We start from the raw sequence: 18,465 nt of genomic DNA on the forward strand, positions 1-18,465 counted from the left end.
CGTTAGAAGAGTGGCAGTGAGGCCGGGCACGGTGGCTCACGCCTCACACCTGTAATCAGAGCACTTTGGGAGGCCAAGGCAGGTGGATCACGAGGTCAAGAGATGGAGACCATCCTGGCCAACACGGTGAAACCATCTCTACTAAAAATATAAGATTAGCTGGGCGTGATAGGGCGCACCTGTAGCCCCAGGTACTGGGAAGGCTGAGGGAGGGGAATGGCTTGAACCTGGGAGGCAGAGGTTGCAGTGAGCTGAGATCACACCACTGCACTCCAGGCTGGTGACAGAGTGAGACTCTGTCTGGAAAAAAAAAAAAAAAAGAAAAAAAAAAAGTGGGGGTGAGTGGGACAGTCAAAGATCCCCTCCCCGCTGGACCTCACTTTCTAGTAAGAAAAAAGGAGAAACAGTGAAAGAGAACAAAAATTTATGTCAAGTGACTCAGCGTTTCATGAAAAAAAATTAAAAAGGATGAGAAGTGTGGGGAAGATGGAAAGAGTAATCTATATGGAGTGATCAGGCAAGGCCTGTTGAATTTGGTGACTTCAGAATGGAGACCTGAAGGTAATAAGGAAGTAAGCCACGTAGAAGTTTAAATATTTAGAGACAGTCATTTAGCATATTGAAACCTGCAGCCCTACTAAGAAAACAGGCACTTTTTCCTTTGAAAGTACCATGGATGATAATTTATTAGGTAAACTTTTTTTTTTTTTTTTTGAGATGGAGTTTCGCTCTTGTCGCCTAGGCTGGAGTGCAATGGCGTGATCTTGGCTCACTGCAACCTCTGCCTCCCAGATTCAAGCGATTCTCCTGCCTCAGCCTCCCGAGTAGCTGGGATTACAGGCTCCCACCACTGTGCCCGGCTGATTTTACATTTTTAGTAGAGATGGGATTTCGCCATGTTGGGCAGGCTGGCCTCGAACTCCTGACCTCAGGTGATCCGCCCGCCTTGGCCTCCCAAAGTGCTGGGATTACAAGCGTGAGCCACTGCGCCTGGCCACTAATAAAGAGTATTTCTTTGGAATGCATCAGCCTCAAAGGGAAACGGTATTGTGCAGCAATCCACGGATTCTGTAATGACAAAAATGTGCAAATTCAAAAGTATATTCTTTACTATGAGATTCCCAAACATTTCAGAAGGACTATAAAAGTACCTCAGAAATTTTAAGAAACAGAAAAGGAATCTTGTTTTTAGCACCATTTCAAAAGCAGAAGCAAAACACTGCCAGTCAGGGGCTAGTCACTACCAGCAACACGCTGCAGAAAGAAGGAGAAATGAGGTTTAAATCCCATGCTTCGTATGCCAGCGTCTCCACCACTGCAACGGAGTTTGCCTTAACGGACTCAACGCTACTTCAAGATTTAAAAGCAAACTTTGATATACATTTTATCCACTTCATTAGTTAGAATTTAAGGTCATTTGCATATTGCCAATATGTGTATGGTATGAAAAATATACATGTACATGATGTTGAGTGTTCTACAATTTCACTTATGATTGTCCTTAGTCTTTAAAGTCACAAGCTGTTTTAATTCTCATAAATCGTTTTAACTCAGTTCAGTTTGAGCACTGAAGGTCTAGATGTGTTGGATGTGCAATTCTCCTGAGCACACACACAAAAAAACCCATTAATGAGGGGAAATGCTCTAAGATTTTTAGACACCTTGCGCAATGGCAGGCAGAAGTCTCTAACTAGCTTTGAGAGCACCAGCAGTGGAAACGTCTGTGTATATACTCAGTGCACACTGACCACTATGCTTGTCCTTGAGCACTTTACAGTTTAGCAAGTACATCTGGGGCAAAGACCTGCCTCATAGACCCACTATACCATGGTGTTTTAAAGGAGGGACACACACATCCACTTGGGAGGCAGTGAGGAAAATGATAAAGCCTTTTTTTTTTTTTCTTCAGACAGAGTCTCGATGCAACACCCAGGCTGGAGTGCAATGGCGCAATCTCGGCTCACAGCAACCTCCACCTCCCGGGTTCAATCAATTCTCCTGCCTCGGCCACCCGAACAGCTGGGATTACAGGCCCGTGCCACCACGCCTGGCTGATTTTTGTATTTTTAGCAGAGACAGGGTTTCACCATATTGGCCAGGTTGGTTTCGAACTCCTGACCTCAAGTGATCCACCCGCCTCGGCCTCCCAAAGCACTGGGATTACAAGGGTGAGCCACTGCACCCAGGCAAGATTTTTAAAAGACAGTTTGATGTGAAGACATGGCTTAGAGACCAAGAGTGCAGGGAAAGCATTCCAACTAGAAGATACCCATGAACAAAGGCAGAGACACCGGGGAAAGGGGGAGAAATTCTGAGTGTATGGCAAGCCCTGTGGTTCTCAAGCTCCTCCTCCACCTCCTCCTTTAAAAAACAAAGGAAAAGCTGGGTGCGGTGGCTCACGCCTGTAATCCCAGCACTTTGGGAGGCCGAGGCAGGCAGATCACGTGGCTCAGGAGATCAAGACCATCTGGCTAACACAGTGAAACCCCACCTCTACTAAAAATACAAAAATTAGCTGGGTGCGGTGGCAGGCGCCCATAGTCCCAGCTACTCAGGAGGCTGAGGCAGGAGAATGGCTTGAACCCAGGAGGTGGAGCTTGCAGTGAGCCGAGATCCGCCACTGCACCACTCCAGCCCGGGCAAGACTTGGTCTCAAAACAAAAACAAAAACAACAACAAAGGGAAAACCACCACTACCAAAACTCCCAAAACAACTCCACACACAACGATGGTGATTTGCGAGCACATTTCTAAGGCCATACACAGATTTGATTGGATCTCTGCCCCCAAAACTGCCGGCCAACAAAGCACACAAAGCTAACTGGCATGGCACAAATTACTGTTGTGATATGAGGCAGTTTTGGGGGCCAGTGCCATGCATTGTATGTGCCTATAGTCCCGGCTACTCGTAGAGGCTGAGGTGGGAGGATCGCTTGAGCTCAGGAATTCGAGATGACCCTAGGAAACATAGTGAGACCCCATGTAAAAAACAAACAAAGAAAACACCAAATAAACTAATTTTGGGGTTAGGCAGCAAGTACAGCCCTCTACTGAAAGGGAGGAAGTGATTAATTTTTCACCAACTTCAGTATGCCAGTATTAGTAACAACAGCTGCATAAAAAGTTAAGTGGGATTTTAGATTCCAGAAGTTAAACTATGAACTCAAAAGTCTGGTTGTGCAGTTGGCACTGAGGCTCATTATTCAATCACCGTACCTGAATCCCTGCCATCTGCTGAGGCTGCAAAGTGAAGCAAAAAATCCTAACAAGAAATTATATGTTGGCTAGTCTCTCCCTGATAAAGATGAATATTGTTAATATCAACAATACTCAACCAAATACAAGATGCAGGAGCCCACATCATAAGCAGAACTCCTGATTGACAAAGAGGGTCGTCAGGCAGTTGGAACAGTGTAATAATTGAACAGAGAAATCAACAAGGCACTCTGAAAGAAATTAAGTGGGAAGCTGAGGCAGGAGAATCAGTTAAACCAGGGAGGCGGAGTTTGCAGTGAGCCGAGATCATGCCACTGCATTCTAGCACAGTGACAGAGTGAGAGTCTGTCTCCAAAAAAAACCAAAACAACAATAACAAAAAAAAAAAAAAAAAAAAGAAATTAAGTGGAAGACAGAATTAATTTCTTTTTGCAGTAATAACTTACTTTATGATTGTCTTGTTAAAGTCAAGCATCAAATTGGGGATGTCTAAAGTGGCAATCTACATTCTGGCAGAAAAATTACAAAGAAAAGTCACTTGATTGAGAAGGAACAAAGAATCAAATAATTTGTAGTTATATTTAATAATTTTGGTCATAGTTAAAATTTTTTAAATTATATTTTTAAAAGATAATATTCTGGCCGGGCTCGGTGGCTCATGCTGTAATCCCAGCACTTTGGGAGGCCAAGGCGGGTGCATCACTTGAGGTCAGGAGTTCGAGACTGACCAACATAGTGAACCCCCCCACCCCGCCCCCCGTCTCTGCTAAAAATACAAAAAATTAGCTGGGTGAGGTGGCACACGCCAGTAGTCCCGCTACTCGGCGGACTGAGGCATGAGAAAAGCCTGAACCCAGCAGGCAGCGGTTGCAGTGAGCCAAGACTGCACCACTGCATTCCAGCCTGGGCGACAGAGCGAGACTCTGTCTCAAGAAAAAAAAGGATAATATTCTGATGTATCCTTCTTTTGTGCCATTTGCAGTAAAAAAAAAATTTGGGTACCCACAATTGAATTCACTTATGGGTTTTTTTTTTGTTTGTTTTTGCATTCTCTTCAGGTGTGGCAGTGGGGTGGGCAGGGAGGAATTAACGTTTACTGAAATTATGCCACTTGGTGATATCCAGCAATCATTTACCAGGTGGTTTATAATCTTCACGTTTAATTCTGGTTGAGCAACAGTGAACTGACTTTAATGACCCTTGGGAAGGTGAATTGGTTACAGATGTATAGTAATGAGACTGTAAAGAACCACTTATCATAGTCCAGGCAGGACATAACAGGTCTGGAGTAGAGTGGTAGCAGTGGCAAGGTGACATTTAATTTCCATGAAGATGGTTTTAAGGGAGACTGGGACATCGGAAGAAAAAAGGGGTGATGCAGGGCTCAAATCTGTACACACTATGTTTGAGATGATGGCAGACATCCAGGTGAAGAAAACCGGCCGACAGGTGAAAATATTAATCTAGGATGATTAGTCATGCTATGGATTCAGAGAAGGAAATGTGGTTTTTCATTATTTCATTAGGAATTGCACAATAAATCTCCTCCTCCATAATCACATGATTACTGAATTTTCAGCATGCAGGAGGAAAAGCAACTATTTCCACTGTCGAAAGGTTTTATTGGAGAAACTTGATGAATACAATGACTTCATGGCTTAGTGAAGACAACAACGGTGGTTAAAATACACTGAACGCTTATCTAGCTGTATCCATTCGAAGTATTTGAGCATCTCCTACTTATAATGTCAGTTTATCTGATGCTAGTTAAATGTGTAACAAGTTACTTAAAACCAACTGTAATACTAAAAAGTCACTGAACACACTTCTAAAGTATACAGCCTGAATAAAAGGTATTTATAAAAATTCCTTCCCCGTAGTATCTATATATTTAAGCTTACAAACTTAGCTGCTTTTCTACACACAACTGCAATTCTATATTAAAGCTTTGCAACTGCCTTAACCTCTACACTCTTTTTTTTTTTTTTTTTCTGAGACGGAGTCTTGCCCTGTTGCCAGGCTGGAGTGCAGCGGCACGATCTCGGCTCATCGCAACCTCCGCCTCCCGGATTCAAGCGATTGTCCTGCTTCAGCCTCCCGACTAGCTGGGACTACAGGCATGCGCCAACACGCCCGGCTAATTTTCGTAATTTTAGTAGGGACGGGGTTTCGCCATGTTGGCCAGGCTGGACAAACTCCTAACCTCAGGTGATGCACCCGCCTCGGCCTCCCAGAGTGCTGGGATTACAGGCATGAGGCACCGCAACCGGCCTATGCTCAAATGTTTCTTGGGCTGTTAAAGTACTGCTCCTCGCAGAAGGGCTGTGTTCCTGGGATCTGTTTTCTTCCGTACATTTATTCCTATCTTCATTAGAAAACATCTGACCTAAATAAATCCCCCAATGATGCTGACATCTCCTTCCGCTGCAATTTTTTACTTTCTAAGTCAAATCAAAACAATTATTTGAGCGACCGCTCCTGCCTGCCATTAAGTCTTTCTGCCACCACCCTCCAGACATATATACAATATTGCTTCTCTCCCTCAAAATAGAAAGGACTGCATAATTCCGGATCAAGGCATAAATGAACCATTACTGTCCAACCCCCACCAACATACTCTGCAATATTATAATCTATTTACCTCTGCTTTGAAAATGTTATTCTTTAAAGCACTGCTTCCAACTAGCCACTTAGCCAGTAACATTTTTGAGAAAAACAAAACCTAAAACAATGTATATATTCCTGGGGGGAAGAGTTTCTAACTCAAAATACGCAGAGAATTCTGTTTATTATTCTAAGGAATACCCTTCTGAAGAGGCCTGCAGTCTGTGGGGCTGTTTCTAATTTAAAACTAGGTGGACCAGGAAGAATGTACATTTAAGGAGATATCTTTAGACAGATGCCTCGCGCAAGCCTAAAGCTCGTAGGGTAAGCGACACGACTAGGGGTTAAAAGCGGCTGGTTGGTAGGCCGGGCGCGGTGGCTCACGCCTGTAAGCCCAGCACTTTGGGAGGCTAAGGCGGGCAGATCACCTAAGGTCAGGAGTTCGAGACCAGCCTGGCAAATATGCCGAAGCCCCATCTCTACTAAAAATACAAAAATCAGCCGGCGTGGAGGCGCGCGCGCTCTCAGCTACTCGAGAGGCTAAGGCAGGAGAATCACTTGACCCCGGGAGGCGGAGGTTGCAGTGAGCCGAGATTGCGCCGCTACACTCCAGCCTGGGCACAGAGTGAGACTCCGTCTCAAATAAATAAATAAAAGCAGCTGGTTACTTCTCATTCTCTTTAACGAAACGAACAAAACTGAACTTTGCTGGGTGACAGGAGTGAAGCAAAGGAAAAAAGAAGGACAGTACAAGTTCGATTCGAATTCTTCCAGTCTTATGATTCGATCACTGGCAGGAATACTGATAAAAATCTGCGTTTTTTCCAGGTTGATAACTTTTGCGAGGCCAGACTAAACGAATTCAACGCTCCAAGGAGACAAGTCTCCTTTTTTCTCCACTTTCTCAAATTTACCTCTCGCCTTTTTCCTCCCAAAGTCGAACCCCCCAGGATCGTACAGGCGGTATTCCCTCTGCCAAGCATTCTACTCCTCTGCAGATGCTGCAACCTTTACACTGGAACCAACACTTAGCTGTGGTGTTCCCCGCTTTCTTTACTCGGAGTAGCCCAGGCTCCTCCGCTCCAATCCCCAGTTTCCCTCTTGGGCGCCTGGACGCGTGCCCAGCCGCAGCCTGGGAGACACCGCGCGGCTGCACGCACCATGCAGATGTGCTCCCTCAGCCCTTCTACTTCTCCTCCCCAAAGAGATTTTGTGCTGTGACTGGCCTGCCCCGCTTACTTACTCCAAGATGTAGGGGTGAAGAACGGAAGAGGACGAAATAACTAGCTGGAGACAGCAGTGTCAGCCGATGCCGGTGCCACGGTTCGAGACACCGGCGCCTCTCGCGGTGCTACCAGGATGGGCGCGCGCCCTCCTCCCGGCATCCGTAGAACCCCCGCCTTTGACCTAGCTTCAGGAGATTACTTTCCGGGTCAGCGTGTGTCTAGGGCAAAGACGGAGTTGTAAACTTCTTAAAATTCCTCTCTCAACAATTCAGTAATTCCTCTTTCGAGACTAAAGCTCCTTTTGTGTGCGTGTGTGTCAAGCGTATGCCCTGGGATTCTCCTTCTCCGCTTCCCTTTCTCGGTGTTCCTTCTTGCTTTAGGGACCGGAAGAGTCCTTGAACCAAAATAGCTCGGCGGGCACTTCCGGGGCCGGAGCCCAGGGTTCCGGGAGGGTGCAGGCAAGAGAGGGAAAGGCAGCGGCGGCGGCAGCTGGAGAATGAAGAAGGAGCATGTGTTGCACTGCCAGTTCTCCGCGTGGTACCCGCTCTTCCGAGGCGTTACCATCAAGAGGTGAGATGGGAGGGGGTTCGCCCGGCCTACCGGCCAAAGGGAACTGCGACTTGTGAGCGAATCTTAGTGCCATCCAAAAAAATGCAGGCCTTTAGCGACTGCATGGGAGGGAGTGTGTCGAGAGGGAAGTAGGTAAGCAGTTGTCTGCGTCCTGTTGCAAGCCAGCGAGTGTGCTGGCTAGGAGGGTCAGTTGTGGTTTCAGTGAGGGTCGGAGGCGGGAGGAGTAGTGGGATTAACGTAGTTTAGGCTTGGGAGTTCACCACCACTACTTTTAGAATGGCCCCAGGCGCAAGGTGATCACTGCCCAAGGCCACCCGGTGGCTTCATTGCTTTTCGCCACCTCCCCAGAGGTTGGAGATTGGGAAGGTGAAAGGATACGTAGTTACAGTTAGATACGAGAACAAGTGCATAGATTTGTTGTATAGCATGGAGACTATAATGACGATATACGTATAGTATTCTTGAAAAACGGAGAGTGGATGTTAGTGTTCTCATCACAAAAATAACTCTGTTAGGCAATGCATTTGTTAGTTAGCTACATTTAACCATTCCACAATGTATAAATACTTCAAAGCATCACGGAGGCAGCAAGTATTAATATATACAATTTCGTTTCTCAGTTTTTTTAAAGGTGTTTATAGAAAATCTGGGGTTTGCACTTACTGATTTTCTGAGCCAACATTTCAGTAATTGCTGATTCATTATATAATGATTTCATTCAATAAAGATTGGATATGTACTTGAATATATGTAATAGGCTCAGAATGGTCAGTTAAAACGTGTAAGAAAAGTTTCAGGTTCTTAAGTAGTATTGGGATGTCTGGTAGAACCTTGGATTCATTGTACTTAACAATTTCGTTTGTTAGCTTTGTGAGAGTAAAGTACTTAGAAAGGCTTATTTGTAATCAGCCAATAGACATATTAAAAAAGAAAATTGAGTAGTTTATATAGTTTAAATTTTTAAAGAGACTTTTAAGTTACAAAGTTTCACTTGAAATTGGTTAAAATTTAGTAGATTTTCAAACATAATAAGGTTTGTTAGATGAAATTGAAAGCATGAGGAAGAACCAGATTTTTTTTTTTTTTTTTTTTTTTTTTTTTTGAGACGGAGTTTTGCTCTGTCGCCCAGGCTAGACTGCAGTGGCAGCGATCTTGGCTCACTACAAGCTTCACTTCCGGAGTTCACGCCATTCTCCTGCCACAGCTTCCCCAGTAGCTGGGACTACAGGCGCCCGCCACCACCCCCGGCTAATTTTTTGTAGTTTTAGAAGAGACGGGGTTTCACCGTGTTAGCCAGGATGGTCTTGATTTCCTGACCTCGTGATCCGCCCGCCTCAGCCTCCCAAGGTGCTGGGATTACAGGTGTGAGCCACCGCGCCCGGACAGAACTAGATTTTTGAATGTGAAACCGTACCTTTGATAAATCAAATACTTATTTTTAAAACCGAAGTAGCCCATGAATACTTTTTTGTGTACAAAACCATTTGTAATGTGCCAAAAAAAAAACTTGATCCGTAAATAAATGAGATATAAGTCACTGATGTTGTGTTAACTTCCTGAAAGCAGGCTGTACGCTTTTCACTTTTTGAAAATGTATGTGCCTCAAGATCAAAATAAAACCAGCACTCTTAGGTATCTGTGGTAGGGCTTTTTGATAATTTATTATTTCAAGGTAAAAAACAAATTATCCCATAAGTTTTTAAGAGACTTCAAATATGACTTTGCCATCCTTAATTATGATTATCTGAAACAAATTAAGCTAAAGCATGCCCAGTTTAAGCAGCTTTTATCTCTGGTGATCAGCTGAATAGAATGACGGCAAGACACATCCAAAAGTATCATGAATTCTTAGCTGTGGGTGCCCATTGCCAACCCAAGAATGGTTTCCAGATCTCGTCTCTACTTCTGCCCTCTGTCTTTAGAAGGTGACCAAACGCTAGTCATCTTCTGGTTTGTTTTGCTGCATTTCATGTGTTGCAGCAAATATCTGCTGGTCTCTGATTTCATAAAGACACAGAAATGTTGTGCTCACTCAGAATCCTTTTGAGCTTGTTACTTTCATACTGTGATTCCCATCTGGTGGTTTGGATTTGGCTGATTTTTGTGGCAATAAGGTAAACCGCAGTATTTAATCATATTATTCTAATTCCTTGTCTGCTGCTACCAAATGTACATCATTAACATTTTCTACTTTATATTAAATAAATTTGTATTATATTAAAATAAATAAATCCAAAATCAAGTGTGGACATTTTTCTCTCTGCTTATAGTTGATCTTTTAAAATGATGCCTTTTTTAGTGTGTGTGTGTGTTTTTTTTTAGTGTCATTCTTCCACTTCCTCAGAATGTGAAGGATTATTTACTCGATGATGGAACTCTGGTGGTTTCAGGAAGGTAAAGTATTTTAGAAAAAAATTTATTAAACTTTATCATAAAGAAGCACATAAAATGAATGAATTAGCTCAGGCACCATTCTCTCCCTTTAGCTCTTTTCTCTCCTAGTCAAAATGATGTGCTGATCTTTGTCTCATATTCCTTGTCAATGCTCACTTAATATTTTCAACATTAAGTACTTTTCCCTCTAATAATTACAAGTTGTGAAATTGAGCAGTTCCTTTCATCTCTGTCTTTAGAAAACAGTTATGATGACAACTTTTCCTTCTGAAGGTAGCAGGGTGGGGGAAGTACACATTAAAATTCTTGGAGATCCTTCAGTTTTGATGATTAAAAATTCATTGTTGCAAATAGAAAGCTTTACTAGGCTTTATCATTTAATTCCTCAACATTTTCTTCCCCACAATTGACCTACCGTGGCCCCACCTCCACTTTCTAGAAGCCGTTCAGGTAGTTTCCCTATTTATAGAATAAAGGGAAGAAGTTACTGTGTTTCAGTCTTTTGGATGCAAACTTGAAAACACTGAGGAATCGTAGGATTTAGTGAAGTTCTCATTTTTTCATTCGAGTCTGCTCAGAAGTCACGTTATGAGTGTTCAGCCCTCACCAGCCTTTCTAAAATAGCCTGACAGTAACCCTATGCCCTGACCTCCCTTCAGTGTTCTGCATAACACTTACTTCCACCTGACAATTGTTACTTGTTCCGTTAGAATGCAGTTTCATGAAAACAGGGACTTGGCCCATTTGTTCATCCCAGCTGGCGGGGACAGTGCCTGATACAGCAGAGGTGCTTGATAAACATTTGTTGGATGAAGGAACTCTAGAAATACAGTAAGAATTGTGTGTTTTCAGTAACACTAAGCGGACCCCATATTCTTGCCTGTTGGGTTTTTAATGTGGTTTTCTGGATTGTATTTCTGTTTCTGGTATTCATCGCGCCTCAATAACCGGAAAATTATTAATGTAGCGCCTCATTAACTTTGAGTAATTTGAGGCTAAGGAAACAGTAGGAAAGTCAGACAGGTCTCAACTTTAGGATATTTACAGATATAATTTTTTTTGTTTTGTTTTTCTTTTGAGACGGAGTCTCACTCTGTCGCCCAGGCTGGAGTGCAGTGGCATGATCTTGGCTCACTGCAAGCTCCGCCTCCCGGGTTTGCACCATTCTCCTGCCTCAGCCTCCCGAGTAGCTGGGACTACAGGTGCCTGCCACCACGCCCAGCTAATTACTCACTACAACCTCTGCCTCAAGTGAGTTCAAGTGATTCTCCTGCCTCAGCCTCCCAAGTAGCTGGGACTACAGATGCCCGCCACCACGCCTGGCTAATTTTTTGTGTTTTTAGTAGAGACGGGATTTTACTCAATCTCCTGACCTCGTGATCTGCCTTCCTCGGCCTCCCAAAGTGCTGGGATTACAGACATGAGCCACTGGGCCCGGACTTTTTTTTTTTTTTTTTTTTTAAGATGGAGTTGTTTTGCTCTGTCACCCAGGTTGGAGTGGAATGGCTCAGTCTCAGCTCACTGCAACCTCTGCCTCCCAGGTTCAAGTGATTCTCTTGCCACAGCCTCCCAGCTAGCTGGGACAACAGGCGTGTGCCACCATACCCCACTAATTTTTGTATTTTTAGTAGAGATGGGGTTTCACCACGTTGGCCGGGCTGTCTTGAACTCCTGACCTCAGGTGATCCACTCGCTTCAGCCTCCCGAAGTGTTGGGATTACAGGCGTGAGCCACTGTGCCCGGCCAGTTTTATTCTCAAATATATATACCTATTTGCTTTGTAAATGAGCTTATAAATAATAAGCTTATATAAATGAGAGTATAAGTAAAATAGCTTTTAATATTAGAAAATAATTGGTAAATCTCAGTAGGGTGAACATATTGAAGAGCTCCTATGATGATTCTCACTGGCCAGATGTTTGCATGGCCTCTGGCTTAGGCAAGCACTGATGTTAAATACTGTGAAACAGGGCCAGGCATGAACAGGTGGCTCATGCCTGTAATCCCAGCACTTTGAGAGGCTGAGGTGGGTGGATCACCTGAGGTCAGGAGTTCAAGACCAGCCGGACCAGCATGGTGAAACCCCATCTCTACTAAAAACACAAAAATTAGCTGGGCCTGGTGGTGGGCACCTCTGATTCCAACTACTTAGGAGGCTGAGGCAGGAGAATTGCTTGAACACAGGAGGCAGAGGTTGCAGGAGCCGAGATCGTGCCATTGCACTCCAGCCTGGGCGACAAGAGCTAAACTTCGTCTCAAAAAAAAATACTGTTAAACGATGCGATGTGGTGCTTTACAGTAAGCCACAAATCACATAAGGATCCTGCCCTTTTAGAGTTGACAGTAAAGCTTCCTATTTTGTGAAAGCCGACATGGCATAGTGCTGTTTCGTTAGTCAGACAGCCTAATTTTAAGTAATATCTTTGCTATTTTCTAGTCCTTCCCTCTGTGCCTCAGTTTTCTTGTCTGAATATGGGGCACATGACAGTATAGAACTTACTTTATAGGGTCATTGCAAAGATAAAAAGTGATAATATGTAAAATGGTCAGTCTAATGCCCAGTATATTGTATGCTCTTAAGACATGCAACTACTTTTATTATCATTAGGTGAACATGGCAAACACACAAGAGAATGTGTCATGAAAACTGGGATAAGTGCTATGCAGAAAATGGGGTAGTCATTGCCCTTACATTGCTGGGAGAGCTGAGGATCGCGAGGAAGGTCAGGGAGTGCTCCGAAGAAGGATCTTTGGAGCCTCTGAGATGTGAAGATTGGAGTGTAGTCAGTTGAAGGGCGAAGGGAAGAATCTTCCAGATGGGGGCAACAGCATTAATGAAGGCTCTAGGCCTGGAAGATCTTGACATACAAGAAGCTTGGAAAAGGTCATGTAGCTAGAGTACGGGGAGTGAGAGAAGGGTAAGTGGCATGAGATTCACAGTTGATGACATGGGGGAGGACAGTTAAGGTTAGGGGGGTGTGTGGGAGTCATGTTAAAGATGCTGGAATTTATTCTGAGAATGTCAGGAAGGCATTGAAGGGCTCTGAGCAAGAGAATGACTTGATCAGATTTCAGTTTCCGGACAGTGTCAGGTGACTGTGGAAATGGAAGATGGGTTAGGAGGATATTGCATTGGACTGGGTGAGACCTGCTAGTGGCTTGAACTAAGATGGTGACAGTGGCGGGGGGAGGAAGTGGGTTTCAAAAGATGGGGAGCTTGCAGCTTCAGAACTTGAAGACAGGGATGTGTCAAGAATTCCTCTCAGATTTCTGATAGAACGACTAGATGAATGAAGATGTCATTTGCTGAGGTTGAGAGAAGCGTTGTCTGTTGAACCTTTTTGAAAACTCACAATCTGTTGAGAATTTTGAAAGGTTAGTAATTTTAGATTAGTTTACTTTTACAGATAAAAACTTGAAAATTTTAAGTTTAATTTAAACGAGGTACATTTATGATAAAATGTATAGATTTTTTTTTTTTTTTTGAGACGGAGTCTCGCTCTGTCGCCCAGGCTGGAGTGCAGTGGTGCGATCTCGGCTCACTGCAAACTCCGCCTCCCGGGTTCACGCCATTCTCCTGCCTCAGTCTCCCGAGTAGCTGGGACTACAGGCGCCCGCCACCGCGCCCGGCTAATTTTTTGTATTTTTAGTAGAGACGGGGTTTCACCGTGGTCTCGATTTCCTGACCTTGTGATCCGCACGCCTCGGAAAATGTATAGATTTTAAGCGTACAACTTGGCAAATTTTGATAAATGGTTACACCTATTTCACCATCACTCCATTCAAAACATGGAACACTTTCATTCCCCAGAAAGGTTTCTCTTGTCCCTTTCTTAGTTTAGTTTTGTCAGTTCTAGAATTTCATATAAGTGGAGTTACATAGTATGTATTCTTTTATGTCTGTGTAAATGGAAAAAATGCCGTTTTTCCTGCGCTCTCACACCGCCACAATCAACACAGAAGACCTCTGTGACCACATGTGTGGGGTTTTCTTCCCACCAAGAAGCAATCCATTCTGCAGCAGACGCCAGCTGAGGGTCCTCCAGTCCAATTCAGTCTGCCTGGAGGAGCATCGGATCGCACAGGTTGAGGGCTCGGTCTCACAAAGACTGCCCCCCATCCTGATGCCAGTTGCAAGCCCCAGGTTCCTCTCCCTCTGCATCTGACCAGGCAGCTAGAAATGAGTGTCCCCTCCTTGGGTTTGATTCATTTGCTACAGCAACTTGCAGAGCTGAGGGAAACATTTATTTAGGTTTACCGGTTTCTCATAAAAGATGTTACAGCCCTGGTGTGGTGGCTCATGCCTGTAATCCCAGCACTTTGGGAGCCCAAGGTGGGCAGATCGCTTGAGGTCAGGAATTTGAGACCAGCCTGGCCAACATGGTGAAACCCCATCTCTACTAAAAATACAAAACTTAGCCAGGCGTGGTGGTGCACTCCTGTAATCCCAGCTGTTCAGGAGGCTGAGGTAGGAGAATCACTTAAACCCAGGAATTGGAGGTTGCAGTGAGCCGAGATCGCACCATTGCACTCCAACCTGGGCGACAGAGTGAGACTCTGTTTCAAAAAACCAAACAAACAAAAATAAAGGGTATTAATGGATACAGATGAAGAGATGTGTAGGGTGAGATGTGGGGGAAGGGATGCAGATCTTGCATGCCCTCCCTACATGCGCCACCCTCCAGAGGCTCCATGTGTTCAGCTATCCGGAAGCTCTTCGTACTTTGCAAGAAAGTGGGAGATGGCTATGAGGTCTGCCATGGACCCTAATTCTTCATGCCTCATCCTCCATTGCTTCCACATACAGTGCCTGTCTTTCTCTCCAGACTCTATAAGGTATAGTCTTGTTTACAGTTACAAGTTAGCGTACAGTCTGGGTTCAGTAAATATTGATTGAATGAGTGAATGAACATGCTTATCCTACTTTCTCTCTGTGGTAACCTGCTAAATTCAATGAATAGAATAGGCCAACTGTGATGTCTAGTTTACCTTGTTTGCCAAGTCAGATCTAATGGTAATGGTTTCCTGGAGTGCTATGTAGCAGATTCCGAAGCTGCATCCAGGGTTCAGTGAGAAAGCTTGCTTGGTTTGATTCTTGTTGCCTGTAGTGGGTGTGGGAAAGGAGGCTAACAACATGCATTTCTGGTATAGACAGTGATTCAGTTTCACTGAACACTTATTGCATGCCTAGTATGAGATGAGTAGTAAGCTTGATACTAACATAATAAGATGAGCTGGGCATCCTACCGTAGGAGTCTAGGCTTATTAGCAAGTCAAACATACGTACGTACATACGTACATACATACATACATATCTGAGTTGTGTTGCAAAAAATGTTTTTGAATAAAAGCATCAACCAGCTGTGGTGGCTCATGCCTGTAATCTGGCACTTTAGGAGGCAGAGGTAAGAGGATCACTTGAGGCCAGGAGATGGAGACCAGTCTGGCCAACATAGTGGGGCCCCATCTCTACAGAAAACTAAGAAGTTAGCTGGGCCTGTTGGCACACACCTGTAGTCCCAGCTGCTCAGGAGGCTGAGGCACAAGGATGGCTTGAACCCAGGAATCGGAGGCTGCAGTGAGCTATGGTCATGCCACTGCACTCCAGCCTGGGCGACAGAGCAAGACCTTTCTTTCTCAAAAAAGAAAAGCATCAAGTATTCTGATAAGTAATGTATTTGGGGTTTAATTAATCACTGTAAGCTGAGCTTATCCAGAAAGTCTTTACAGTAAGGTGATACTTGAACTGAGCCCACAGACTGGGTCTGACGCAGATGGTACCTCCCTTCCAGTCACTAATCCTCATTGTCCCTTTTTGGTCTCTAGTTTTTTCCTGACCTTGTCTCCCTTAAGGCTGAATAGTAAAATGAGTTGAGCATCCCTAATTGGAAAATGTGAAATCTGTCCAGATGGGTGCTGAGATAGTGCCATTTTTGCTTTGAATATTTTATAAATTTATCTTTGGGCCATGTGTATAAGATGTATATGACACTGACACATAAATTTTTTTTTATTTTAATATTTAAGTTTTAGTTTTTGTGGGTACATAGTAAGTGTACATATTTATGGGGAACATGAGATGTTTTGATCTAGGAATGCAATGTGACATAAGCACGTCATGGAGAGTGAGATGTCCATCCCCTCAAGCATTTATCCATTAAGCTGCAAACAATCCAATTACAGACTTTATTTTTAAATGTACAGTTAAGTTATTATTGACTGTAGTCACTCTTGTTCTATCAAATAGTAGGTATGTGGTCGGGTGCTGTGCTCATGCCTGTGATCCAAGCACTTTGGGAGGCTAAGGTGGGCGGATCACCTGAGGTCAGGAGTTCAAGACCACCCTGGCGCAAAATGGTGAAACCCTTTCTCTACTAAAAATACAAAAATTAGCCGGGCATGGTGGCGGGTGCCTGTAATCCCAGCTACTCAGGAGGCTGAGGCAAGAGAATCGCCTGAACCCAGGAGATGGAGGCTGCAGTGAGCCAAGATCGTGCCACTGCACTCCAGCCTGGGCAACAGAGTGAGACTCCATTTCAAAAAAAAAAAAACAGTAGGTCTTATTCATTCTTTCTACTTTTTTTGGTACCCATTAACCCTCACCTCTTCACAGTCCCCTGCTACCCTTCACAGCCTCTGCTAACCATCCTTCTACTCTCTGTGTTCATGAGTTCAATTAGTTTTTAGATCCCACAGATAAGTGAAAATGTGATGTTTGTCTTTCTGTGCCTGGCTGACTTCACTTAACACAATGATCTCCAGTTTCATCATGTTATTGCAAACAGCTGGATCTCATTCTTTTTTATGACTGAGCACTACTCCATTGTGTATCTGTACCACATTTTTCTTTATCCATTCATCTGCTGATGAACACTTAGGTGGCTTCCAAATCTTAGCTATTGCAAACAGTGCTGCAACAAACATAGGAGTTTATGTTTAGACTTGGGTCCCATCCCTCAGATATCTCACATATATGCAAACACTGCAAAATCCGAAACACTTTTGACCCTAAGCATTTTGGATATAGGATCCTCAACCAGTAGACGCCAATTATAAAATACATTAGGCAGATTTATATTTTGATTCTTCCCAATTCTGTGAAGTAGTTGCTATTTTCCCAGTTTTATAGATGGCATATTGATGCAAAGTTCTTGGCTGATAGCGGTAGAACTGAGATATTTAAACTATGCTTGCCTGCCTCCAGAGCCACTGCTGTGGTGTGCCAGCTCTGTGTAAGATGTAGGATAGAAAATATAGCATCCTAAATATTAGCACTATACTTTATCCATTTAGTTCTCTGCATTCAGAGGGTTACCTTAGAAAGCCAAGTCTAATAAACTTGTACTTTTTTTTTTTTTTTTTGAGACAGAGTCTCGCTGTGTCACCCAGGCTGGAGTGCAGTGGCACGATCTTGGCTCACTGCGACCTCTGCCTACTGGGTTCAAACAATTCCCTTGCCTCAGCCTCCCGAGTAGCTGGGACCACAAGTGCCCACCACCATGCCCAGCTCATTTTTTTTTGTATTTTAGTGTTGGCCAGTCTAGTGTTGAACTCCTGACCTCGTGATCCACCCGCCTCGGCCTCCCAAAGTGCTGGGATTACAGGTGTGAGCCACCGCGCCCAGCCAAACTTGCATATTTTCATACATTGTCACCTTTTACAGTGAATAAAATTTGTCATACTTTACAGTAGGCACTGCAATAAGTTCTGAAGAACTATATGAATACGTTGATAATAAGTATATTTTTCAAAATGTATGTTGTTATAGTAACAAAAATGGTAAGTGATTTTTAGAGTGGTAGAATACATTTTAATATTTCATCTTATATTGTAAGATTAGTTAAGCCATGTTAAAGATAATGTTGCATTTAAAAATGTTATGTGGCATTTGAAAGGAGATGGAAGAGAGAAAGGCTGGCCCGTTGGGCATGGACTCACATGCTGACAGTGTGTTAGCATTTCCACTATAGAACAGTTCTTAGCTTTGACTGGTTCTTAGCTTTGTGAATCTGGAAAAGCAAGAATTACAAAGAGTTGATTAAAACTTGGGGAAGGCCGGGTGCGGTGGCTCACACCTGTAATCTCAGCACTTGGGGAGGCCGAGGCTGTTAGATCACCTGAGGTCAGGAGTTTGAGACCAGCCTGACCAACATGGCAAAACCCCGTCTCTAGTAAAAATACAAAAATTATCTGGGCGTGAGGCTGGGCGCAGTGTCTTATGCGTGTAATCCCAGCACTTTGAGGGGCCAAGGCAGGCAGATTACAAGGCAAGAGATCGAGACCATCCTGGCTAACGTGGTGAAACCCCATCTCTACTAAAAATACAAAAACATTAGCTGGGCGTGGTGGTGCACACCTGTAGTCCCAGCCACTCAGGAGGCTGAGGCTGGCGAGCCGCTTGAATCTGGGAGGTGGAAGTTGGAGTGAGCTGAGATCGTGCTACTGTTTTCCAGCC

General features: G+C 44.0%; 2 protein-coding genes across 5 annotated transcripts in view; one reads left to right on the forward strand and one right to left on the reverse strand.

Annotated features, from left to right (window-relative positions):
- The window catches only part of NUDT5 (nudix hydrolase 5), a 31,066-nt gene extending 23,642 nt beyond the window's left edge, over positions 1 to 7,424 (reverse strand). The window contains exons 1-2 of one of the 3 annotated variants that reach the window (XM_030941464.1): positions 7,064 to 7,195; positions 928 to 1,068 (exon numbers count right to left, since the gene is read on the reverse strand). The gene's annotated coding sequence lies outside the window, so the exon portion shown is untranslated. Of the gene's footprint in view, positions 1 to 870; positions 902 to 927; positions 1,069 to 7,063 lie in introns of those variants that run through there. The other 2 variants (XR_004060167.1, XM_030941465.1) reach the window with 2 other exon arrangements.
- The window catches only part of CDC123 (cell division cycle 123), a 54,880-nt gene continuing 43,674 nt past the window's right edge, over positions 7,260 to 18,465 (forward strand). The window contains exons 1-2 of one of the 2 annotated variants that reach the window (XM_010366569.2): positions 7,260 to 7,616; positions 9,939 to 10,010. In XM_010366569.2, the coding sequence (XP_010364871.1) occupies positions 7,543 to 7,616; positions 9,939 to 10,010 (146 nt within the window). In that variant the 5' untranslated portion in view covers positions 7,260 to 7,542. The remainder of the gene's footprint in view (positions 7,617 to 9,938; positions 10,011 to 18,465) is intronic. The other variant, XM_010366570.1, reaches the window with a different exon arrangement.

The sequence above is a fragment of the Rhinopithecus roxellana genome, chromosome 11 (genome assembly GCF_007565055.1).
Source record: "Rhinopithecus roxellana isolate Shanxi Qingling chromosome 11, ASM756505v1, whole genome shotgun sequence".
NCBI classification, from domain to species: domain Eukaryota; kingdom Metazoa; phylum Chordata; class Mammalia; order Primates; family Cercopithecidae; genus Rhinopithecus; species Rhinopithecus roxellana.